The sequence below is a fragment of the Felis catus genome, chromosome X (assembly GCF_018350175.1).
Source record: "Felis catus isolate Fca126 chromosome X, F.catus_Fca126_mat1.0, whole genome shotgun sequence".
NCBI classification, from domain to species: Eukaryota; Metazoa; Chordata; class Mammalia; order Carnivora; family Felidae; genus Felis; species Felis catus.
In genome coordinates, this window is record NC_058386.1 from 57,267,150 (window position 1) to 57,294,170 (window position 27,021).

Sequence of the window (27,021 nt, forward strand, 5' to 3'; positions counted from 1 at the left end):
ACCAGATCTCCTTCATTTGTTCCACAAACATTTACTTGAGTATCCACTCTGTACCAGGCCCTGAGCTGGACATTAGGGAGAGAGAAATGGAAATTGATCTGTCCTTGCCCTGCCTTGGACACCCTGTGTGACTTTGAGTCCTTTCTAGGCCTCTTCCATTTACCCATCTGAAGGTGAAGGAGGGTAGAGACCTAATCTATAAGGGGACATGGAGCTCTCAACATTGTGGATCTTGTCCATTCTGGATACTCCAGCCTTCTACATCTGTGCTTTCCCCTAGAAGACCGAGGCCCACTTAACTTAACTCTCTCCCTCCTCTTGTGAAAATTCTGAGTGGACATGCTCCAATACATCTCATCCTGTATGTGGCCAAGTAGCCCCAATAAGCAGATTGAGAACCCCAGGAAGCCAGGGGAAGAAAAGAAAGAGGAATTAGACAAAATGAGGTGACATGCTTGGTGACCATCTAGAGTACATTGGGGAATGAAATCACACCACCCCCACAACATACCAAAAATGTTCCCTAAGCTTAACTCTGCAAAATCTTAGTCAGTCTAATCAGGCAGGTGAAAACCAGAGTGGAGTTTAGGCAGGAAGACAGAATTCTGCTAATCTGCATGGAAAAGCCTAAGGAATCTATTTCCTTGCACTTGTAAGATACTTGATACCATTTTTGTATTTGATTTTCCTAGCAGCCTTTTTGATTACATTCAAAATGTTTTTTGAGCACCTTCTATATCCAAGGCCTTATGCTGACAATACTGGCCTTTTTGTTTAAGACACTTACCACAAATTCAAGTGCATAGACACTTTTATGATTTTCTTTTGCTTAATGTCTGTCTCCCCCACTGGACTGTAAGGTCAATGAAGGCAGAAATCATGTCCATGTTCTTCCCCACTGAATTTTCAGCATCTACAGCAGTGCCTGGCAAACAGTAGTCACTCCATAGATAGTTGCAGAAAAAAATTATAAATCCAGAGTTCTGGGACCTGGGAACAATCTTTAATTTTGTAAAGGCCAGTGTGTAGAAGTAAGCCTCTTAGCCTGAAACATAGTAGATATTCAATAGACACGAACTAAACTCAACAAATAATAACAGGGAACACATAATGCTTACTGTGTGCCAGGCACTATGCTAAGCACTTTACACTCATTCACTCATCCCATCCTCAGAAAAGCCCTATGAAGTAGGTACTACTATCATCCCTGTTTTACAGATGGGGAAACCGAAGCACAGGAGTTCACCAACTTGTAAGTGGCAGAGCTGATATTTGAACCCCAGCTATCTGGCTCTAAAATCTGTGCTCCTAACCACTACACTGCCTTCCAACAACGAATGCTCAAGCTGAGATCTAGAGAGATGGAGCAATTGGCAAAGGTGTCACGGGAATAACATGGTGGACTTCGGACTGGAACCCAAGATATGTTCTCTGTACAGTGCCTTTCCCACTCTACCATGTGGTATCTGGCCGCTGATACTGAGCCCCTGTGAAATAGAGGCACAAGGAGGGATCTGAGAAGTTAAGATATCTGTGCAGAAAAAGGCCCAAGTTGATGAGGTGGCTCTCAGCAGAAGACAGGAGGAGCCAAAGAGCAGCCACTAGGGCAGAAACAAGTGGAGTTACCAGGTCTCCTTTCTTAAGCAGGGAAGTAGGTTGCTTTTCAGAGGTCTTATTTGGAGTCTAAGCCATTCTCTTTTCCTGCACTCATTTATCAGGGACCTCCCCACACACAGCAAGAACCACCCCTAAGCGATATCTGCCTTATTGCAATGAAGCACACAAGGAGAAGGGATATATATTAGGGAGATTAGATAGCATGATCTGAAACCTCATGTGTGTGTAGGAAGCCAGGGCGGGACAGAGAACAAGGAAGACTGGAGGAAAGGTTAGGTCAAGCCTAAAACCTTCAGCAGCTAAAGGGACTCAGTGATAAGAGATGAAAGCAAAGCACCTATAATCAGCACAGCTTTAGAAGTGCTGGCCTTCTGTTTGGGCTTCTTGCCACAACAGCCATGGCCTTCCTTTCCCGACTGGATCTTCACGAATGCCTCCAAACCCTGTCTGTTTTGCAGTGGCTCCCCGTCTACGTATTTTTAGGTAAGTGAACACCAGGGGTTGGAGAGCACATGAGAACAGGCCAAGAACGAGGGCAAGAATCCCAGATGAGGAAGGCTCCAAAGAGATCATTTGGCTGGTTTCCCCCCCCCACCCCACCCGCCCTCTCTGGGAAGGACTATTGCTTCTCACCCAGAAAGATGGATGCTGTTGAGCAAGAATGAAATCATTAGGTTTCTAATGAAATCATCAGATTTCCCTCTTTCCAACTGAGGGCATGAAGGCCATGAGTGAGCCTTTGGTTGTTCTGGTTTAAAGATCACCGCAGCCTTCCCAGGACTGCCCCCTCTTTTTTTTTTTTTTTTTGTTAATTTCAAGATTTTATTTAAATTACAGTTAGTTAACATATAGTGTAATATCACTTTCAGGAGTAGAATGTAGTGATTCATCACTTACATACAGCACTCAGTGCTCACCCCAACAAGTGCTCTCCTTAATGCCCATCACCCATTTTATGCATCCCCCTGCTCACCCCCTCTGAACTTGCCAAAAAGAGTCCTATTCAGGGTTGGGGGCAAAGGTGATGGTGGCTTGCAGAGTTGGTATTGCTAGGTAGGCATAAGGTGATTTTCTAGTCTAAAACTATGGGGAGAAAATTCTGGAAAATCTGGGAGCTGCCCTAGTGACTCATTAAACAAACATTTTTTAAAAGTTTTTAAAACATTTATTTATTTTTGAGAGACAGAGAGACAGAGAGAGAGAGTGCAAGTGGGGATGGGGCAGGGAGAGAAGGAGACATAGAATCTGAAGCAGGCTCTAGGCTCCAAGCTGTCAGCAGAGAGTCCAACGTGGGGCTCGAACCCACAAGCCGTGAGTTCATGACCTGAGCCAAAGTTGGATGCTTAACCAACCGAGCCACCCAGGCACCCCAGACAGAACTTTAATAAAAGGCAAGTTGCGCAGCAGACTCAGAGCATGGCAATTATCAGTGCTGGACAAATGGGTTGAGAGTGCTAAGCTTTTCCCAACCGGAATCTAGGACTTCATGGGCAACCAATTCCAGGGCCAAAGCTTGGAAACTGGATGGGGAGAAATGTCACCCTGAAGGCAGCCAATTCCAATCTATGGGAGACTATATGATCCCTTAGAGCAGAGGGTCTTAACCAAAGGCCTATGGACCTAGAATTGGGGGTAGGGGTGGACAACTTTGAATTCATATAGCAAAATTTACCTTTATTTTCACTAGCTTCGAATTGAAATAATGAATGTAGGCAACAAGCCACAGAAACATTAACAGCACCAGTGAATTTGTCAGTAATAGACATCACAGATTTGCGTTTCATTTGCCAGTTGTTGCAGGCATCTCGAAATGTCATTTATGCTCACGACTACTTCAAAATGCCAGTGGTTATTGGAACTGCCATTGGGTCTGGTTATTTGATGCGTAAACCAAGAAGCCCATGTTACTATGACACATTTTTGGTGATGTTTTGAGAACTGTGTTTTAATATGTTGCATTTCCTTTGTAAGTCTATATATTTTATTTTGTGCATTTATAATATTATTCAGAGAAGGGGTCCATAGGCTTCACCAGACTGCCAAAGGCATCTGTGACTGCCAAAGATGATGACTTATTGAGCCTTATTGAAATCAAATCATGCTGAGCACTTAGTTCATCAATGGCGTGACTCTAGCTGTATTAAGGGGGAAAAAAGCGATTTTTTTGTAAACTTGCTTCTAGTCTTTCATATTTTCTGTTTTCCTTTGCGTTTGTCTTAACGTCCTCAAACAGACCCTTTTGACAAGTTGCAGCCCTCAGTTAGGAAAGTGAGGGGGGCACAGGAATGTCCTAAAAGTCTTGGTATTACGGTGGCAGCCACCATTTCAAGTCTGGATCCTAGAAAGAGTGGGCAAGTCTGGGGACTAGAGAGCAGGGAAAAGAGGTCAAGAGAGGAAGAGGGGCGCCCAGGTGGCTCAGTCAGTTAAGCGTCCAACTTTGGCTCAGGTCATGATCTCCCAACTCTGTGAGTTTGAGCCCTAAGTCTGGCTCTGTGCTGACAGCTCAGAGCCTGGAGCTGCTTTGGATTCTGTGTCTCCCTTTCTCTGCCCCTCCCCCCACAAAGATAAACATTAAAAAAAATTTTAATAAAAGAGAGAGGAAGAGGTGTGTAAGTTCTTCCCTTTAGGTGTGGAGTCTGTACTGACCCAAAAACCCTTTGTGTGGTCTTCGAACACAAGTGCCCAGATTATTCTGACTCTTCTAGGGAGCACTCCTCAATAAAATGTTTTCATTTTTCTCCCAGAAAATGATTTGTTTTTAAGTATTTTCTTCTCTCTTCCTTTCCCCCTTTCAAAGTACACTGTGGACAGGGATAGGGTACAAGGCATATCCAACACTGAATATGTAAGGGCCCAGAGGTGAGGGTTAGCCTCCTAGTAATGCCCACTTCCCGCCCCCCCCCCACCATCTTACCAGCTTCCACTTCTTCTGGAAGAGCTGGAGGTGTGGGGTGGGGATGTTATGGACAAATGATGGCACCTACGTGTCTTAAGTGAAAACACTAATAATAAGTGTGAATGTTTTCTTTCACCTGCACCTTTAAAAGTTTTTTTTAATTGTGGTAAAATACATATAACATCAAACCAACCATTTTAACTATTTTTCAGTGTACATTAGAGCAGCATTAAGTACATTCAGTGTTGTGCAACTGTCACCACCATCCACCTCCAGAGCTCTCTTCCTGAAGTCTGTACCCATTGAACAAGAACTCACCATTGTCCCCTCCCCCCAGCCCCTGGCAACTACTCTTCTACTTTCTGTCTCTGTGAATTTGACTCCTCTGGGTACTTCATATAAGTGGAATCATACACTTTTTGTCCTGTTGCGACTGGCTTATTTCACTTAACATAATATCTTCATGTTTCACCCACACTGTATCACATGACAACATTTCCTTCCTTGTTAAGGCTGAATAATATTCTATTGTGTGAATATTGTAAATAATGCTTCTGTGAACATGAGTGTTCAAATATATCTCTGTGATCCTGTTTGAAATTCTTTTGGATATATTCCCAGAAGTGGAATTGCTGGATCACATGGAAATTCCATTTTAAATTTTTTTGAGGAACAGCTACACTGTTTTCCACAGCACCTGCACCCATTTTACATTCCCACCAACAGTGCACAAGTTCCAATTTCTCCACGTTCTCTCCAACACTTCTTTATTTTCTGGGGGTTTTTAATAGGAGCCATCTTAATGAATGTGAGGTGATATCTCATTGTGGGATTTTGATTGCATTTCCCTAACAATTAGTGATGTTAAGCATCTTTTCATATGCTTGTTAGCCATTTGTCGACTTATTTTTTTTCTTTTTAAAAAATGTTTATTTATTCATTTTGAGAGAGAAAGAGAGCAAGCACGAGCAGGCAGGGGTAGAGAGAGAATCTCAAGCAGGCTCAGCGCCGCCAGCACGGAGCCCGACACCGGGCCCGGTCCTACAAAGTGTGAGATCATGACCTGAGTGGAAACCAAGGGTCAGATGCTTAGCTGACCGAGCCACCCAGGTGCCCCTATCTTGTCTTGTTTTACATTGATTATTTTTATCATTCCATTTGCCTTCCTCTACTAGGTTAGATGTTATACATCCTGTTTCTATCATTTTAGTGATTGTGCTAGAAATACAACATGAATCTTGGGTGTTGGAGCATCTGTAACAGTGTAAGATGTCCCCAGAAGTGCCTACGACATTCAAATCTGTTCAATAGTTATAGAGCAAATACTAATTACAAGGTGGTGACGGTCCTTGTCGAAACTACCATGGATCAAGTACAAACTCCTTACTATCTAGCAACAAAGATAAAGCAATCATTAGTTCCACCACTGTACACAGTTTATGCATCAGTGCTGGACACACACAGAAGTCACTACGATGTAAGACAGACTGTAGTAAGTGAAAGAAATAGTCACAACAAAGTGATATTAGGGTTTCAGGGGAAAATTATCACACCAAGTTGAGGGGATCAGGAAAAGCAGGAAATAGAAACAGTGAAACATGATGAACAGGACATGGGTTCTCGTTTGTCAAACTTGGATAACAATTAGCTGTGTGACTTCCAACAAGTATTTGGACCCCTCTAAGCCTCAGTATCCCCATCCTCTTAGCTTGGTATACAGTAAATGCTCCATATAGAATAGCTTCCATCCTCCCTTCCTTTCTTCCTTCCTTCCTTCCTAAATTCCTTCCTTCCTTAATTTCCTTCTTAATTTTTTCATGCACCTGCTTTCCTTCATTCCTATCTCTTGCTCAGAGCCTCCCTCAGCACCTCTCCACTTTCCTGAATGACGTTTAGAATCATGCCTGATTACTGAGCATCCCTGAAAGTAATGGGAGAGGAAATAGGGGGAAAGAGGAGAAAAAGGAGAGGAACAAGAAGGAGGGAAGAAGGGAGAAGAGATGAATGAAAAGACAGTTTGGGGGAGGTGTAAAATACAAATATTCGTGACCCTTAGAATTAGGCAATGGCCCTGAGAGGCCCTCTGAGGGCCAGCTTCCATTGGAGGATGGCTCTCTGTCTCTTCTTTTCTGGGCATGTGTCACCATCTACCTAAACTGTTGCAATATCCGCTTTCCTGGCTCTCTACCCTCTAGTCTTCACCCTCTCCAATCTATTCCACTGCTTTCTCCCAGTAGAGTCTTTTGAAAACATCTTTAATTACAGTCCTCTCCTGCTCAAAAATAGTCAGTGATTTCCCACTGCCTACTCAGTGACGTACAAATGTGTTAGCCTGGGCATTCAAGGCCCTCCTCCACTCTCTGGCTCTAACCTTTAACCAGCTCATCCCCCCACTCTTCCCCTATAAGAAGCTTGTGTTCCAAGCAGTCTATTCGTAGAACAAACATAAAGGGTACTCTCCCACTCCTTCACCTATGCTCTGACTATTCCCTCCACTGGAAAGATGTTCTGATCCCTCTCCCTGGACTAATAATCATGGACAACCTGTCCTTTGAAATATTTCTCAATTCACATCTTCTCTGCAACATTTTCTAGCCAACCCAAGACCGTATCACCTCTGAAAGTCTAAAGCACTTTGTAAAAATAGGTTAGGTAGCAGCCCTTGTATCCTTTGCCCCCTCTACTCAATAAGCCCCATGAGAATAGGAGCCATATCTTGTCATAGTGATATTTCTCACAGACCAGGCCTGACACTAAATTGACACTAAATTCTAAATTCTCCCTCAGTAGAGATCATTAAGTCCATCTCTTTTTCTTTTTCCTCTCTTTCACCTGATCACCTCTGATCACCCCCCACTTTTTTTAGGTCTGCCTTCTTTCTCTGGTTTCTGGTACTACATAAAATAGAACATAGTCTTAGTAATCAGATAGGCCAGGTCTGCCACCTGTTGCTACTGGACCTTGTGCAAGTAAGTCAATGTTATTTCTTCTTAAAGTTTATCTATCTAATTTTGAGAGGGGGAGGGGCATAAAGAGAGGGAGAGAGAGAATGCTAAGCAGGCTCTGCACTCTCAGTGCAGAACCTGATGCAGGGTTTGACTTCACAAGCTGTGAGATGATGACCTGAGCCAAAATCAAGAGTTGGACACTTAATTGACTGAGCCACCCAGGTGCCTCCATCAATACTATTTTTATGTGATCTTCACAAGTAAGCCATTCACCCTCCACCATTGTAGAAACAGAGCATAGTATCTGCCTCTAAAGACCATTCTGAAGATCAAAGAGCCAAAAAAAAATCCTCAATAGATGTTCATTTTCTTTCTTTCTGTTATAGAAATTGACATTACTTCAAGTCCAACCACTCCAACTCATAAGACACTGCCATTTAAACCTTGCCATTTAATCAACAGAGGAAAGCCAACCACTTCTGAGACAAGCACCCTACATTCTGATTTCATTGCACCTTCAGGAAGAATAATGAGTAACTAGATCCTAGAAAATTAGGCAAATAGAGACTTTAATACTTTCCTAGCATTCCCAGATCCTTCAAGGCATTATTCATTCACCCCCTACATCTGATCAACTGCCAAACTCTGAAAATTCTACCTCCATAGTATCTTTCAAATTGGTTTGAGAAATAGTAACCTACTTCGTGTTCCCATTGTCTCTCATCTAAACTACTGCATCTTGGGGCACCTGAGTGGCTCAGTCAGTTGAGTGTCTGACTCTTGATTTTGGCTCAGGTCATGATCTCAGTTCATGGGATTGAGTCCCACACTGGGCTCTGTGCTGACAGCACAGCACAGAGCCTGCTTTGGATTCTCTCTCTCCCTCTCTCTGCCCCTTTCCTGCTCTCTCTCTCTCTCTCTCTCTCAAATATAAATAAACACTTTAAAAATATATTACTGCATCTCTTAATTAGTGCCTACAGTTTCTCTTGCTACTAAAGTTGTCTCAAATTATCTTCCTGATACACAGATATGATCATGCTGTTCCTCTGCTTGATAACCTTCACTGGCTTCATATTTCCTCTAGCATGAAGCCTAATCTCCCCAGCTTCCTTCTCAGTTCCATCTCCTATTCCATGTCTTCCCGGTCTCCCTGTACTTTTTCAGGTTATGGTGTTATGGGCCTTGGGCTCCTCCATCTACAGATCTTTGTTCAAGTTCTTCCTCATGCATGGAAAGCCCTTCCTCCACTAATCTCTCTGTCAGAATCCTACTCTTTCTCCAAAATTCAACTTAAATCTTACCCTCCACAAGAAGCCTTTCCAGGTTCCCCAGCAGTAAGGAATGGTCTTCTGCTTGGGTTCACATAAAATAACATTTGACTATATAGTCTTACCCTCTGGAATCTATCCACTATTTATGGTATCAATTTTCTCCACTAGACTGTCAGTTCCTGGAAGGCATGAACTTTCTTTCCTACAGGTATTAATATGAGGTAACACACACAAAGTGTCTAAAATAGCTCTTGGCACATAGTAAAGACTCCACAAATGCTACCTACTTTTTTCCTAAAGCTTGGAACTTTTTATTCCCCCAAAGTTTGACCACTCTGAGCATCACATTTGTACATATATAAAATGGGGATAATAAAATTATCTATTTGTCAGGGTTATGAGAGAATTAAATGAGATAATGTACATTAAGTCCTGAACGAGTGCTTATTAATAATAAGGGCTGAGGGTGCCTCAGTGGCTCAGTTAAGCATCTGACTCTTGATTTCAACTCAGGTCATGATCTCACAGTTCATGAGTTTGAGCCCCACATTGGGCTCTGTGCTGACAGCATGGGGCCTCCTTGGGATTGTCTCTCTCCCTCTCTCTCTCTCTCTATCCCTCCCCTGATCTCTGTCTCTCTATCTCTAAATAAATAAATAAATAAATAAATAAACTTAAAAATTTATAAAACAAAAGAAGCTTAGTGTCTAATAGGGACAGGGCTAGACTTGTGAGGTACTAACTACATAAGCACCAGAGTGAAACAGGGTCAAACAGAAGCATAAGTAATGTGCTGTGGTTGTGTGGAGGAGGGAACCCTTCATTCTGAGCAGAGAATCACCAAAAGTATCATCAAGGGGGTATCATTTGAGCAAATCCTTGAAGGCTGAAAGAACTTTGATAGGCAGAAAGTTGAAGAGAGGGTAGTCAGAATAAAGGAACAGCACCACCAAAGGTATAGAGTTGGGAATGGGGAGTACACTAAGGTGGTTGGGCCCCTGTTTCCCATATTTCAGTCATTCACATTCCACCTTCTGGATTTTCTACAGTTGAGTACCACCTATGTTATTATGACTTAACATTTTTTTCCAAATTGACTCATTGCTGTTACCTAAAATAGTGTATTATAACAGATATTTTAGATCACTACCATAAATTCACTTTTTATTCACTATATATTAAAATGATTTACCATCCATACACCACCTCAGATCATCTAGTGTACCTACAGTGATATAAGGACAATGCTTTGAGAAATACTGGGCTAGAGCATAAGCAGTATGAGTGCAGGTAGTGAGAGATGAGGTGAGGAAGGTGTTTGGGGCTAGTCCACGGAGGGACTACATGTTTACACTTTTTTTCTGTTGCAGTGGGAAAATATTGAAGGTTTCAGAGGCAAACAACATTATGACTGTGCTTTAGAAAGCAATCTGGCAATAACATGGAAAATGGACCAGAGGGGAAGGGACACGCAGGCAAAAAGAACAGACTCAAGATTGCAGTCCAAACCCGAGGAGATCAAGACTTCAACCATAGCAGTAGCAATGGAGATACAGGCAGGAGAATGAATGGGAAAGAGAAAGAAGTCGAAGATAGTGCCAAAACATTGAAACTGTGACGTTTATCTTGAGGCCTAAAAGATAAATAGGAACTAGTCAGGAAAGAGCTGAGGAAAGGTTCTTCCAGGTAAAAGGGACAAAATGCACAGAGGCTCAGAGGCTAGAGAGCAGAATGAATTGAAGGAACTGACGGAACAGTATGGTGGAGTGCAGAGGACAAGGGAGGTGACCCGGGGCTCCACCACAGAGTGCCTTTGAAACCCAGATTGCAAGACTGGACTTCACCCTAAGTCATAGGAAGCCATGTTAGATGTTGAATTATTAAATTACCATTTGCTCCCCAATGTTCTTATATTTACACCATTTGGTGAAGAAACTTTTTCCCATTGTATATTATTGACTCTTTTGCCATAAGTTAATTGATCATATATGTGTGGGTTTATTTCTGGGCTCTCTATCCTATTCCATTGATCTATTTTTTTTTAATGTTTATTTGTTTTTGAGAGAGAGAGAGAGACAGAGTGTGAGCAGGGGAGGGGTAGAGAGAGAAGGAGACACAGAATCTGAAGCAGGCTCCAGGATCTGAGCTGTCAGCCCAGAGCCTGACATGGGGCTCAAACCCCCCAACAACAAGATCGTGATATGAGCTGAAGTTGGACACTCAACCTACTGAGCCACCCAGGTGCCCCTGATCTATGTATTTTTATGCCAATACAATACTGTCTTGATTACTATAGCTTTGTAGTATAGTCTGAAATCAGGAGTATGATACCTCCAGCTTTATTCTACTTTCTCAAGATTGTTTTGACTATTCAAGATTTTTGGAAGTTCCACACAAAGTTTAGAATTATTCTAATTCTGTGAAAAATGTCATTGGGATTTTGATAGAGATTGCATTGAATTTGTAGATTCCTTAAGGTGGTATGGACATTTTAACAATGTTAATTCTTCCAATCCATGAGCACAGACCATTTTTCCATATATTTGTGTCTTCTTCACTTTCCTTTATCAATGTCTTGTAGTTTTCAGTGTACAGGTCTTTCACCTCCTTGGGTAAATTTATTCCCAGGTATTTTTTTATGCAGTTGTAAATGGGATTGTTTTCTTACACTCTCTTTGTGATGGTTTGTTGTTAGTGTATAAAAATGCAGCAGATTTCTGTATATTGATTTTATTTCCTGCAACTTTACTGAATTCATTTATTAGTTCTAACAGTTTTTTTTGTGGTCTTTAGGATTTTCTCTATATAGTATCATGTGATCTACCAATAGTGAGTATTTTACTTCTTCCTTTCTGATTTGTATCCCTTTTCTTTCTTTCTTTCTTTCTTTCTTTTTTTTTTTTTTGTCTAATTTTTGTGATTAGGACTTCCAATATCATGTTGAATAAAAGTGGTGAGAATGGGCATCTTTGTCTTGTTCCTAATCTTAGCAGAAAAACCTTCAGCTTTTCATTGATGAGTATGATGTTAGCTGTGGGTTTGTCATATATGGTCTTTATTATATTCAGGTACATTCCCTCATGAGTTTTTATCATAAATGGATGTTGAATTTTGTCAGGTGCTTTTTCTGCATCTATTGAGATAATCATGTTATTTCTATCCTTCATTTTTATTAATGTGGTGTATCATGTTGTTTTATTAGTGGATGCTGAACCATCCTTGCATCTCTGAAATAAATCCCACTTGATCATAGTATATGATCCTTTTAAATGTGTTACTGAATTCAATTTACTAATATTTTATTGAGGATTTTTGTGTTTTGTTCACTAGGGATATTGGCCTATAATTTTTTCCCTTTTTCTTTTTTTCTTTTTTCGTGTGTGTGTGTGTGTGTGTGTGTGTTGTTGTTGTTGTTCTTGTCTGGTTTGGGTATCAGGTTACTTCTGGCCTCATGAAATGAGTTTGGAAGTGTTCCCTCCTTTTCAGTTTTTTGGAAGAGTTTGAGAAGAGTAGGTAATAAATCTTTTGTGAATGTTTGGTAGAATTTACCAGTGAAGCCATCTGATCCTGGACTTTTGTTTGTTGAGAGATTTTTAATTACCAGTCAGTCTAGTTCTTCATGATTCAATCTTAGAAGATTGTATGCTTCTAGGAATTTATCCACTTCTTCTAGGTTTCCAATTTGTTGGCATAATAATTGTTTTTTTTTAAAGAGTACTCTCATTCTTTTTTTAATTTTTTTTCAACGTTTATTTATTTTTGGGACAGAGAGAGACAGAGCATGAACGGGGGAGGGGCAGAGAGAGAGGGAGACACAGAATCGGAAACAGGCTCCAGGCTCCGAGCCATCAGCCCAGAGCCTGACGCGGGGCTCGAACTCACGGACCGCGAGATCGTGACCTGGCTGAAGTCGGACGCTTAACCGACTGCGCCACCCAGGCGCCCCGATTGTTTTAATTTTTTTAATGTTTATATATTTTTGAGAGAGAAAGAGACAGAGCATAAGTGGGGGAGGGGCAGAGAAAGAGGGACACACAGAATGTGAAGCAGGCTCCAGGCTCCAAGCTGTCAGCACAGAGCCTGACGCAGGGCTTGAACCCACGAACTGTGAGATCATGACCTGAGCCGAAGTCAGACGCTCAACCAACTGAGCCACCCAGGTGCCCCTGTGGCATAATAATTGTTAATAGTCTCTTGTGATCTTTTGTATCTCTATGATATCAGTTAAAGTGCTCCTCTTGCATTTCTATTTTTATTTATTTGAGCCCTCTCTTTTTTCTTGATGAGTCTGGCTAAAGATTTGTCAATTTTGCTTATCTCTTCAAAGAACAAGGTCTTAGTCTGGGGTGCCTGGGTGGCTCAGTTGGTTAAGCGGCTGACTTTGGCTTAGGTTATGACCTCACAGCTCATGAGTTCAAGCTCCACAGTGGGCTCTGTGCTGATAGCCTGGAGCCTGCTAACAACTCAGAGCCTGGTTCGGATTCTGTGTCTTCCTCTCTCTCTGCCCCTCCCTTGCTCGTGCTCTCTCTCTCTCTCTCTCTGTCAAAAATAAATAAACATTTAAAAAACAAGAACAAGCTCTTAGTTTTATTGATCTTTTCTGTTGTCTTTTTACTCTTTGTTTCATTTATTTCTGCTCTGATATTTACTGTTTCCTTCCTTCTATTCACTTTGAGCTTTATTTGTTCTTTTTCTAGATCCAGTAGATGTAGCGTTAGGTTGTTTGACATATTTCTTGTTACTTGAGGTAACCGTGTATTGCTATAAAGTTCCCTCTTAAAACTGCTTTTGCTTCTTCCCACAATTTTTGGACTACTGTATTTCTATTTTCATTTGTCTCCAGGTGTTTTTAATTTTCTCCTTTGATTTCTTCATTGACCCATTGGTTGTTCAGTAGCATGTTGTTTAGCTTCTACATACTGGGATGCTTCCAGTTTTCTTCTTGTAGTTGATTTCTAGTTTCATAGTATTATGATTGGAGGAAAATCCTTGATATCTCAATCTTTTTAAATTTACTGAGACTTGTTTTGTGGCCTAATATGATCTATCCTGGAGAATGTTTCATGTGCACTTGAAAAGAAAGTGTATTATGCTACTTGGCGAAGAAATATTCAGTATATGTCTATTAAGTCCATCTTGTCTCATGTGTCATTAAGGCTGATGTTTCCTTATTGCTTTTCTGTCTGGATAGTCTATCCATGATGTAAGTGAGGTATTAAACTCCCCTACTATTACTTTATTGCTTGCTGTCAATTTCTCCCTTTAGGTCTGTTAATATTTGTTTTACATATTTATGTGCTTCTACGTTGGGTGTGTAAATATTTACAAATATTATATCCTCTTGTTAGATTGACCCCTTTATCATGAAGTAATATCCTTCTTTGTCTTTGCAGTCTTTGTTTTGAGGGCTCTTTTTTGACATTTTATTTTATGTTTATTAAAGTACAATTGACATACAATGTTACATTAGTTTCAGGTGTGCAACATAGTTATTCAGCAACTCTATAGTTATGCTATATTCACCACAAGTGTAGCTACCATCTGTCACCATACACACTATTACAATACCATTTACTATATTCCCTATGCTGTACCTTTCATTCCCATGACTTACTCATTCCATGATTTAAAGCCTGTGCTTCCCATTCCCCTTCACATTTTGCCCATCCCCCTTCATAGCCATCAGTTTGTTCTCTATATTTATGGGTATGTTTCTGCTTTGCAGTTTTCTTTTTTCATTTTGTCTTGAACAATCCTAAAAACTGTATTTTTACTCCCCCCGTGTTCTTTTTTTTAAAGTAAACTCTACCCCCAACAGTGGTGTCTCCCTGCCCATGTTCCCTGGGGGTGCCTCTGGATGTGAGACAAACCTGAACCTGCCCCTCAAGCTGAAACTTGACAAGAAAATAAAACTTTTTCACATGAAGACTGGGGGATTTGTTTCAGTCTGTTGTTTGTGCAGTGCCCTGTGGGTGGTAGCCTGCCAAAGACTATCTCTCCAATTATTTTGGACTCATGGGGCCCAGAAATGCAATTCCCCCTGGCCACCCACGCCAGGTGCTCAGGGGGTGTCTTTTGTGTGGGCTGCATGTGCTTGCTGACTCAGTTGGCCACAACTGTGAACATGAGGGTGGAGCACTTGGCCAGCCCAGCTGCAGTGGGGTAGGCTACACCTGCAGTTCATGGGTGGCACTCCCAGTGGAGCTAGCAGGCTAGAGGTAGGGTTTGTAAAAGTCACCTGCTAGTGCCAACCAATAAAGCAGAAGAACTCAAAAATGACACCCACCAGTGCCTCCATCCTTGGAAAGCATCCCAACAAGTTTCTGCTTCTTCAGCAGATGATTTAAGATTAACAAATGAGTGTCCTTATCAGATAAAGGGTTAGTATCCAAAATCTACAAAGAACTTATCAAACTCAACACCCAAAAAACAAATAATCCAGTCAAGAAATGGGCAAAAGACATGAATAGACACTTCTCCAAAGAAGACATCCAGATGGCCAACCGACACATTAAAAAATGCTCAACATCACTCATCATCAGGGAAATACAAATCAAAACCACAATGAGATACCACCTTACACTTGTCAGAATGGCTAACATTAACAACTCAGGCAACAACAGATGTTGGCGAGGATGCAGAGAAAAAGGATCTCTTTTGCATTGTTGGTGGGAATGCAAGCTGGTGCAGCCACTCTGGAAAACAGTATAGAGGTTTCTCAAAAAACTAAAAAGAGAACTACCCTACAACCCAGAAATTGCACTATTAGGCATTTATCCAAGGGATACAGGTGTGCTATTTCGAAGGGACACATGCACCCCCATGTTTATAGCAGCACTATCAACAATAGCCAAAGTATGGAAAGAGCCCAAATGTCCATCAATGGATGAATGGATAAAGAAGATGTGGTATACATATATAATGGAGTATTACTCGGCAATCAGAAAGAATGAAATCTTGCCATTTGCAACTACGTGGATGGAACTAGAGGGTATTATGCTAAGTGAAATGAGTCAGTCAGAGAAAGACAAAAATCATATGACTTCACTTATAGGATGACTTTAAGAGACAAAACAGATGAACGTAAGGGAAGGGAAATAAAAATAATATAAAAACAGGGAGAGGGACAAAATAGAAGAGACTCATAAATATGGAGAACAAACTGAGGGTTACTGGAGGGGTTGTGGGAGGGGGGACGGGCTAAATGGGTAAGGGGCATTAAAGAATTTACTCCTGAAATCATTGCTTCACTATATACTAATTTGGATGTAAATCTTAAAAAATAAAAAAAGTTAAATCATAAAAACAAAAACAAAAACAAATGAGTCTCCTCAAAATATGATCCAGGCTCCTTTCAAACTGTTGCTTTTGTCTGGATCCCAGGGCAAGAGGGTCTGTACATAAGCCCTTTCAAGAGTGAATGAATCCTCCATTTCCTATGGCCCTATGGTTCTCCTGAAAGTAAACCCCATTGATTTTTAACACCAGATGCTGTGCGGTCTCATCTCTCTGGTGCAGTTCCCAAGGATTTGGAGGCCTGAAATGGGGCACAAACCCCTCAGTCCTTAGGGATGAGCTCCAGATTTTGACACCCCTTCCAATTGTGGGTCACTGTTCCTGAGGTGGGGGTTTCTTGCTAGACTGTGTCTCCACCTCTCCTACCTATCTCAATGTGGCCCTTTTATTCTTTGTCATGGAGTCTCTGTTCAGCTAGGCTTCAGGCCCTTTTCAGAGGGAATTGTTCCTTCTGTAGCTGTAGAGATACTGTGTTCGTGGGAGAAGGTGAGTTCAAGATCTCTCTGTTGAACCCTCCTGTGGCCAGTTGATCTTTAACAAAGACTCAAAAGTAATTCAGTGGAAGAAGGGTAGTGTTTTAAACAAATGATGCTGGAACAATTGGATATACACATGTAGTAAATGAACCTTGATCAAAATCTCGCATCTTAGGGGCACTTCAGTGGCTCAGTTAAGTGTCCGACTTCAGCTCAGGTCATGATCTTGCGATTCGTGGGTTCAAGCCTCTCTCATTGGGCCCTCTGCTGACAACTCAGAGCCTGGAGCTTGCTTCAGATTCTGTGTCTCCCTCTCTCTCTGTCCCTACCCCGCTCGCTCTCTCTCTCTCTCTCTCTCAGAAATGAGTAAATATTAAAAAAAATTTAAACCTCACATCTTACTAAAAAAAATAACTCAAAGTGGATCAGAGACATAAATGTAAAACACAAAACTGTAAAATGTTTAGTAAAAAACTTATAAAGAAGCCTTCATTAAAAATAAGAAAAAGAAAACCTTCATGACATGAGGTGAGGTAAAAAGTTCTTAGATTTTACATCAAAAGCACAATCTGGAAAGGGGGGAAATGATACATTTGACTTCATCAAAATTAAAAGCTTTTGCCCTAAGAAAGAGCCTGTTCAGACAATGAAAAGATAAAGCAGACCGGGAGAAAATGTTTGCAAATCACATATCCAACAAAGAACTTGTATCCAGAATATATAAAGGACTCTTCTTAAAACTCACCACTAAAAACAAAACAAAACAAAACAAAACAACTCAATTGAAAAATGGACTAAAGATGGGGCGCCTGGGTGGCGCAGTCGGTTAAGCGTCCGACTTCAGCCAGGTCACGATCTCGCGGTCCGTGAGTTCGAGCCCCGCGTCGGGCTCTGGGCTGATGGCTCAGAGCCTGGAGCCTGTTTCCGATTCTGTGTCTCCCTCTCTCTCTGCCCCTCGCCCGTTCATGCTCTGTCTCTCTCTGTCCCAAAAATAAATAAACGTTGAAAAAAAAAATTTTTTTAAAAAGAAAAATGGACTAAAGTGAAATGAACAGACACCTCACCAAAGAGGATATACAGAAGGCAAATGGAAGCATCATTAAGTATTTGGGAAATGCAAATTAGAATTATGATGAGATACCACACTACACATCTATTAGAATGGCTTGGCCATCTTCAATATAAACTAAATTAGGAGCCTACCTTATGTGAACCTCTTCCATGATAATCCACACTACGACTTCTCCCTTCAACACAGACGAGATATTGGAAGCATCTCCTGGTGTCAAGGCCATAATATGTAAGGGAGGGTCACGTACACATACACACAAATGGTTGTTCTCCATCATTCTTGCCTCAGATACCTTTGCTTTCTGTCACAGAACTCCTTGGTCCGTGAACTTTATCTCTTTCATGTTTGGCCTCTGTTTCTCTTATGTCTTTAAATCCCACTTCTGTCACTGTGAGTGATGCCAATGACATTCGAGCAGACCAGGTCTGGCAGGCTTCTCCTCAAAGGACGTTTATGGTCTCCTGAGGTGCCACACCTGCAGTTCAAATAGATTCCACAAGGAGGATGGTGTTTATCAAGGTATGGTTCTTGGTTAGACTACCGTTAGGACTTGTGAATAACTGAAAGAAATCAGATATAAGGTACACAATCCATCCATGCTTTTTAAATAACATCACATTTAAATAGCACAAATCTGGCAAAACACTAACATTTAAGTTTACCTATTATTTAAAAGAGAAAACACTTATTTTATCTTCTAGCCAGTCTATAGATATTTGTTAAACACCTACTGTGTGCAGGGCACTGTTCTAAATAATGGTGATGCAAACTAAATCTATTTGAAGCAAGATATAAGAGAAATTATACACTCAGACTACCTTGAATTAATGATTTTTGCTGAGTTTTCCTCTGGAGCTTACCTAGCAAATTTACTCTCATCTTTTATGAGGATCAGGGGTAGTAGGACATTTATAGATGGCAAGCTTCCTATAAAATTTCTCCCACCACTATTTTCTATTTAATTGGCATGCTTATAAAAACTATCTCAGCCAGCTCTTGCAAAGAGGATTCAGCCTATCACTAAGATTTCTTCTACTCCATAACATGATTTTTAAAGAAAGGCCTGTTCTATCTTTTTTCCTATTATTTTCATCTATGTACAAAATTCAAGAGACAAACCCACTTCTAAGTAATTTTTGAGTTTCTTTCCATTCTCTGGAAATTTTATCTCTCGCGATGTGGTTATCTGGTCAAAGAAGTCATTCCCTTAGCTGGGTCTTTTTTCATTAACAATATGTGTACTTAGCCCCTCTTTCTCATGACTGCAGATTTTAAAATGGGAATTCCCACTGCTGTGAGATGCATCATGTTTACATTTCATAGCCTTTTGTGGCCCTTTGCTAACAGAGATAATATTTCCCCTTCTGAACTTTTGAAACATTTTGAATGAGACAAAATTGAACCTAGTAAAGCAGTTTCTAATACATGTTTTCTTCTCAGCATCAAACAGCCTGTGTACTGCAGACAGCCCTTCTCCGCTGGTATGTGCTGGTTTAGCAGTCCCACAAAGAAAGGAGCGTTGAGCTTTTAGAAAGGAATTCCTGAAGTCCCAGAATGGGGATTTCAGCCACTGGTGCAAGTGCTGCTCTTGAGAAGCCACTTGCCAAGGAGGGCTGCTGTCCTTTGACCCCAGCTGAGGGCCTGCTCTGAGAATGTCATGGTTATACAGTTTCCTCAGTTAAGATCTCAGCCATCAAAAGTACCCAGATCCAAGGACTCAGAGGTCAGCCTGGACTACAGCAGAGTGAGGAGGGTTTGTGAGGGAAGTGGGAAAGAAGGGTCTCACACCAGCCTTGACCTGCTCCTTCAGTAGAGAGCAGAGATGGTAGTTAGAATTATATTAAACTTGAAGGAACCTGAAGGGCATAAACCCTTTGTGTCCCCTCAGGAGCAATTCCTATTATTCTTATACCCTACTTTCTGATGTTCACTAAATTCTGGATCTTGTCTGTGCTCGCCTTAACCTGGCTCGCCTATGATTGGAATACTCACAGTCAAGGTAAGAGATGGGAAGAATGGTGGTACCTGTCTGTGCCAAGGATGGAACCACAGGGAGAAGGAAATGGATGGAGAGAGTGGAAGAGGCATAGGGAGAAGGGGTGCAAAGAAGAAAGATGGGGAAAGGGAAAGGAAATGAGATAGGAAGGTGGACAGCAGGAAAAATTAAAAGAAGCAAATACGGGTAGAGGGAAGGAGAGGGAGAGAGAGGAGCAAATCTCAGCAAGGAACAGAGATCTCTCCCAGGCTTCCTAAGAAGAATTAAGAGGTTTCAGGGAATGTGCCCCCAGCCTTGGGATATCTTCCCATCACCTTCTTGGCTGGCTCCTGGAGAGCACGAACCTCCTATATCTTCTTGGGGGTTGGATTCAGGGATAGTACCTACAGCTCTGTGTTCTAGAATTATGGAAGTATGAAAATGGGAACTCCTCTGTGACCTGAGGACTGTAGAAAGAACCCTCCACCTCTGGGATAGGTAGAGGGATTGGCAATATCTCACCTGCTCTTTCCTTCCCTTCTGTATCCACAGGTGGTAGGCGTTCAGCTTGGGTACGAAATTGGACCCTCTGGAAGTATTTTCAAAATTATTTCCCAATAAAGGTAACCACCCTTCCTCTGAGTGCCCTTGGTTTATGTTGCCTGGACTCACCTTTCCCACTTAGCTCCATGTTTTCAAAGGCTTTAGTGGCCAGCAGTGAAGGTCAAGGCCCAGAGGGCATAATGCAGAGTAGGCACCCAAGATGGATGGGCAGGTGGGAAGATGGATAGATAGCAGCCTTTCTTCACAGTGGCAAATCCTCTGAGCATCATAACCCCTGGCAATCCTATGACAATGATTATATCCCAATGAACAGGGATTTGAGGCTCCCCAAGGAAAATAGGCTATGTGCTAGTATATGGGTCCACATGTCCTCTCTTCCTTCTTCTTATCCACTTCTCTGAGTTAATCTCCCTCTAACAGCTGGTGAAGACTCATGACATCTCTCCGGAACATAACTATATCATTGCCAATCACCCCCATGGCATTGTCTCTTATGGTGTGTTCATCAACTTTGCTACTGAGGCCTCTGGCTTTTCTCGGATTTTCCCAGGCATCACTCCTTCAGTAGGGACCTTGGAAGGGATCTTCTGGATCCCAATTGTGCGAGAATATGTGATGTCAATGGGTGAGTATAAGAAATCATTCCATCCTCTGACCTACCTCAGGGCTCCGGCCCCAGTAAGCCCTAACAGTCCACATCTCACATCCTGCTAGGAGAGAACTTAGTAGAAAATGAGTCCAGAACACACTAAGCCAGTAAAAAGAATATGTGGCTAAACATCAGGTTCTGTCCAAGATCTGAGAGGCAGGGTTTGGTTAGGCAGTAGGATAAGTTACAGGCATTTATAAGAGTTGCCAGGAATCCTTTCAGAGGAGGAAGCAGAAGACTGGATCTCAGGATTAAAGCAAAAGTGGAAAGCAAAAGGCAAAAGCCAAATATGAAACCCAAATGTAGGAAAAATCAGACATGAATGGGGCAGCTCAGATGAACTTTGCTAGATTCTTTCTGGGATGTCACTTGGCCTATTTTGGCCATTTGTATAGCAGCTCTCAAAATCTCTTAAAGACATTTTAAAGTCTCTCATACTAGCTTGTACCATCCTTGCCCATGATCTTCATTTCCTGGGAACCCCTTCAAACTTGCATAAGATGTCAAGGAATAAAGGATAGGCATACATCAGAATCCAAGATAACTTCCCCATGCCAGGCTTTAAGCCAGGGTACTGTGACAAATGTCCTTATCTCTGGATGAATATTCCACTTCTGGACACCAGAAAACAACTGAAACCAAACATTAAAAAGATACATTTATCTGGAGAGGTTAGGTGGGACCACTGAGTCCCAGAGGATGGTTCTGCTCCCCTCTGAGTTTGGCATGAACCAAATGATTAAGGCTTGGGGGCAACTTCTGCCATCTCAAGAGAGAATAAAAAGTAATCCCAGAGTAAAGATGAAAAGCAGAAGTGAGGAAAGACTCCATGACTGTTGTGGAACAGCAAGGTGTTACCCTCATTCCATAGTTTGTCTACATTTCAGTTTGGTTTGTACAAGCTCCTGGATCTGCATACTCTACAGAAACCCAAGCCAATGGCTCCCAGTTGGCAGGTTGCTCTAGGGAGAAAGCAGGTTTCTGGTGGCTAGTCCTGATCACCCCTGAGGGAGAAAACTCTGGAGAGTCTCCAGACCTGTAAGACTGGGGAGAGTCAAAGATGGCTATGGTTTATGGGTAGAAAGGGAAGCGATGGGCTTAAATACTATTGAGCTAAGAGGAAGCAGGCAGAGGAACTCAAGGTATCCCCAACTGTAGTAGTACAGAACCTCCAATGCCAGAAGCTGACCCTAAGGACTAACCTCAGGCTACGGCTAACCCAGGATGTGGAGGTCAAAGACAAAAAAGTGGAAACAATATTCAGGAAACAGAACTGTCTCCAGCAGGAAGAGCCCAGAGGAACCCCTCACCCCAATCTCAGGCACCAAGTTTGTTATGCTACTTGATTCTTTGCTTTCACAGGTGTGTGCCCAGTGAGTGAGTTGGCCTTGAAGTATTTGCTGACCCAAAAAGGCTCAGGAAATGCTGTGGTTATTGTGGTTGGTGGAGCTGCTGAAGCCCTCTTGTGCCAACCAGGAGCCTCTACCATCTACCTTAAAGAACGTAAAGGTTTTGTGAAGTTGGCACTGAAGACAGGGTGGGTCCCCAGGTTCTGTACCCTATTGTCAGGGTGCCATAGGTACTCTGTAGCACCTCTCCAGAATGGTTCCCTCCCTTGGAAACCCTTTAAAGGGGGCTCCCTCTTTACTATGATTGCTTCCCTCTGCTCCTTCACACTGTGTCTTAATGGTGTTTGGGCCTCCAGATACATTTGTAGTCATTTCTTTTACTTGAAGTTGGAGAAAGAACAGTAGGAAAAGACCTTTACCTCCTTCCCATTATCCTAGTTGGCTGTAGGTCTGGGGAAGTGGAGCTTCACTCTATATCAACCCATTAACTGAGACGCCCAGAGAACCTACCCGGGGCAAGGAAGGCACTAGGCTTGGTGTTGTGGGGGTTGCAAAAATACAGAAGATATGGTTGTTGCCCCCAAACAGCATATAATTTGGTTTCAGGAATAGGATGCATTCCTTCAGCAGTCAATGCTTACTACGTATCAGGCATAGTACTAGGCATTGAGGGTATAAAAATAAATAAGACCTTGTTCTTGCCTTTAAGAAACTGACAGTCCAGTGGGAACAGACATGCACACATATAACTATACAGGAGCCAACCACTTATCATCTCAACTACAACCCCCTCCTTGGTTTAAACTAGCATCATCTCTGCCCTAGATTATTAGTCTCCTAACTGCTCTACCTGCTTCTTTCCCTCTCTCCCCTACATCCAAGATAATATTCTCAACTGTAGCTGATTACATTAAATGTGAGATTATGTCACTACTCCAAATGTTCCAATGGCTCCCATTTCACTCTGAGCAAAAGCCAAAATCTTTACAAGGGCCTGCAGAACTCTAAATAATCTGGTCCTTAGCCAGTCCTCATCACCTCCTGGTCTCACCCTTGCTTACTCTGTTAGAGCTACATTGGGCTCCTTGCTATACTTCAAACAAGCTACATGCTCCTGCCTTACGACCTTTGCTCTAGCTGTCCCCTCTGCCTGGAACATTATTCCTCCAAATAATTGTCTGATTGCTTTACCTCCTCCAGGTATTTGCTTAAATGTTGCTTCTCAATAAGGTCTATCTTGACCATCTTGCTCTACTTTTTCTGGTTGTGTTTATCATCCTCTTATATATCACTGATTTTATTTATTTATATATCTGTTTTTTGTTTATTTGTTATCATTGTTTACTGTCTGTCTTCCCTCAAGAAAAAAATGTAAGCTCCATGAGGACAAAATTGTTTTTATTTTATTTTATTCCCCCCCCCCCCCCGCCAGGGGAATTCTTTTTTTTTTTTTTTCTGATTTTATTTTTTTTTATTTTTTTCTTCAATATATGAAATTTATTGTCAAATTGGTTTCCATACAACACCCAGTGCTCATCCCAAAAGGTGCCCTCCTCAATACCCATCACCCACCCTCCCCTCCCTCCCACCCCCCCATCAACCTTCAGTTTGTTCTCAGTTTTTAAGAGTCTCTTATGCTTTGGCTCTCTCCCACTCTAACCTCTTTTTTTTCCCTTCCCCTCCCCCATGGGTTTCTGTTCAGTTTCTCAGGATCCACATAAGAGTGAAAACATATGGTATCTGTCCTTCTCTGTATGGCTTATCTCAGCATCACACTCTCCAGTTCCATCCATGTTGCTACAAAAGGCCATATTTCATTCTTTCTCATTGCCACGTAGTACTCCATTGTGTATATAAACCACAATTTCTTTATCCATTCATCAGTTGATGGACATTTAGGCTCTTCCCATAATTTGGCTATTGCTGAGAGTGCTGCTATAAACATTGGGGTACAAGTGCCCCTATGCATCAGTACTCCTGTATCCCTTGGGTAAATTCCTAGCAGTGCTATTGCTGGGTCATAGGGTAGGTCTATTTTTAATTTTCTGAAGAACCTCCACACTGTTTTCCAGAGTGGCTGCACCAGTTTGCATTCCCACCAACAGTGCAAGAGGGTTCCCGTTTCTCCACATCCTCTCCAGCATCTATAGTCTCCTGATTTGTTCATTTTGGCCACTCTGACTGGCGTGAGGTGATATCTGAGTGTGGTTTTGATTTGTATTTCCCTGATGAGGAGCGACGTTGAGCATCTTTTCATGTGCCTGTTGGCCATCCAGATGTCTTCTTTAGAGAAGTGTCTATTCATGTTTTCTGCCCATTTCTTCACTGGGTTGTTTTCCGGGTGTGGAGCTTGGTGAGCTCTTTATAGATTTTGGATACTAGCCCTTTGATATGTCATTTGCAAATATCTTTTCCCATTCCGTTGGTTGCCTTTTAGTTTTGTTGGTTGTTTCCTTTGCTGTGCAGAAGCTTTTTATCTTCATAAGGTCCCAGTAGTTCATTTTTGCTGACAAAAATTGTTTTAATCCATTTTATTCACTGATGTGTCCCTAGGGCTCAAAACAGTGCTGACACATAGAAAAAACTCAGTAGATGTGCTATAATGGAGATATATACAAAGTGCTATGGTAGCAATAATTGATGAAAAAATTTTCACTCCCAATGTAGAAGTTTCATAAGTGGGTTACATCTGAATTGTGAGCTAAAATAGTAGGAGTTGCCAATCAGACACAATAGGAGAAAGAACTCAGTTGACCTACAATGTATCAGGCACTCTGTCAGGCCCTAGAGATTCAAAGATGAATGACACAGTTCCCACCTTTGATCAGCTTGACAGACAACTAGGGAGGAAGACAGGTAAGGAGATGACTGGAATAACTGAGTCAGAATAGTGTTAGTGTGGAGAAAGAGAAGCCGTAGATGAAGGGTACCTAATCTACACTGTGGAGGAGGGAACTGGGGGTAGTCAAAAAATGTTTCTTTAAGAGATTGAAATTGGAGCTGAGCATTGAAGGGCACAGTAGAATTAACTATGTGAAGACATAGGAAGCATTTCTGGCAGAGGGAGCAGAATGTACGAAGCAGCATAGACAAGCAGCAACTTGGCACATTTAGAATGGCTAAGCAGATTGCAAGGAAGTGGTGGGGAGAGAGGAAGCTTGCCAGGTAGGCAGGGCTGGAGCACAAAAACCATGGTAAGCAGCATGATACAAAGTGAGGATCTCTGGAAGAGTTTTAAAGAGAGAAATGACATGTCCAGATATGCAGTTTAGGAAGATCACTCTGGATGCTGGATGCAGTGAAGGCAGTTAGAGTGTCTAAAATTTGTTTCTTCCTATCAGGGGACAAGGTGCAGCAGCTCCCCACGAAGGGTTCATTTAGAAGGGTGGAGCATGGCAAGAATGAGACATGAAGATGTTTGGGTGCTTGGGTTCTTGTCCTACAGTGGGATGTTTGGAAAGTCTTCCCACCTTGGAGAGGGTTTTGCTGGGGGGAAGCTACCTGGGAGAGTTAATACTTATGCTCCTTTCTTTGCAGAGCGTACCTTGTTCCTTCCTATTCCTTTGGAGAGAATGAGGTTCACAATCAAGAGACCTTCCCTGAGGGCACATGGATAAGGTTCTTCCAAAAAACCTTCCAGGACACATTCAAAAAAATCCTGGGACTAAATTTCTGTACCTTCCATGGCCGGGGCTTCACTCGAGAATCCTGGGGCTTCCTTCCTTTCAATCTGCCCATTACCACTGTTGGTAAGCTTTCCAATACCTCTGGACCACTCTGGTCATTGATTCCCACCACCCAGGTCATCCAAGTCCAGGAGACCCAGCACACAGCTGGGATGGGCACTGGGAATTCCAGTAGGTATGGTTGAGGGCAGGGTGGGCAGGACAACTAAACAGATAAGAGTTGTTGCCATTCCGTAGCTGCCAAGAGAGCATCATTATTCACATGCATTCCTTCAACACTCTTATGAGCTTACTCTCATTCTCTTCAGCATGCATGAGATTAGGTATTTGGAGAATATGGGATGGGATGGGGCTAGAGCAGAGGGAAAGAACAGAGGAAAGGGAGGAGACACAGATACTGAGTTTCAGTATGTGGATCCCTCTGAGGGATGGGTAATTTGAGTTGAGGAAGGGAGGCTCAGATTCTTGTCTCTTCTCCTTCTCCATAGTTGGGGAGCCCCTGCCAATCCCTAGGATTAAGAAGCCAAACAAGAAGACAGTGGACAAGTACCATGCACTCTACATCAGTGCCCTGCGCAAGCTGTTTGATCAGCACAAAGTTCAGTATGGCTTTCCTGAGGCCCAGGAGCTGACAATCATATAACAGGAACTAGATTCCCCCATCACTAAAGTCCTAAAGCATTGATGGATCCAAATAGGGTAACCCAGAAGGAAGAACTTAGGGAGAGAGGAGAATCTCAGGCATGAGGGAGGAGGCCAACCAAGCCAGAAAGTACTTAATGAATGGGGTTTTGCAGAAGAAACCAAAGGAGCAGAAGAGTAGGCAACAACCCACTGTAGAAAGCAGAGTCTTGTTAATCCAAAGCTCTTTTTTTTTTTTTTTTTGCCCCCTGATTCCAGCCAACCCTCTGACCAAAGGAATGAGAAGCCAAAAACCACCACCACTCCCCCTTACCAAACCTTAGTGACACCATCACTCTTTAGATTTAGGCTTAGAAGCCTTGTTGAGAACAAGAATAGTTTGTTTCCTTCTCCTCCTTACAATTTGGGACCCACAACCAGGTAAACCAGGGACCTGAACTGTAGCTGCTGATCCAAACAGAAAGGATTCCCTCAGTTGTGACACAATTCTACACTGCAAAAGCTTGCCACATGCAGTTATGCTGTTTCTTCTATAAAAATAAAGGTCTATGGGCACCTGGGTGGCTCAGTTGCTTAA

General features: G+C 42.2%; 1 protein-coding gene across 2 annotated transcripts; it reads left to right on the forward strand.

The window, feature by feature from the left end:
• The first annotated feature begins 1,854 nt into the window (after window positions 1-1,854).
• On the forward strand, window positions 1,855-27,021 carry DGAT2L6 (diacylglycerol O-acyltransferase 2 like 6). 2 transcript variants are annotated; one of them, XM_004000645.3, is made up of 7 exons: window positions 1,855-2,100; window positions 19,468-19,578; window positions 20,107-20,177; window positions 20,539-20,743; window positions 22,130-22,304; window positions 25,654-25,865; window positions 26,291-27,021. In XM_004000645.3, exons 1-7 carry the CDS (start codon window positions 2,016-2,018, stop codon window positions 26,443-26,445), a joined length of 1,014 nt encoding a protein of 337 aa, XP_004000694.1. In that variant the 5' UTR covers window positions 1,855-2,015; the 3' UTR covers window positions 26,446-27,021. The 2 variants fall into 2 exon arrangements, with proteins under 2 accessions (XP_004000694.1, XP_019679479.1); XM_019823920.2 differs by lacking the exon at window positions 19,468-19,578.

Bases quoted from the DNA above. Each gene is read 5' to 3' on its own strand.
- DGAT2L6 (XM_004000645.3), top strand. From the start codon at position 2,016: ATGGCCTTCCTTTCCCGACTGGATCTTCACGAATGCCTCCAAACCCTG. The intron at 20,744-22,129 runs GTGAGTATAAGA...TTGCTTTCACAG, and splicing joins AGAATATGTGATGTCAATGG to GTGTGTGCCCAGTGAGTGAG. The intron at 22,305-25,653 runs GTGGGTCCCCAG...CTTTCTTTGCAG, and splicing joins AAGTTGGCACTGAAGACAGG to AGCGTACCTTGTTCCTTCCT.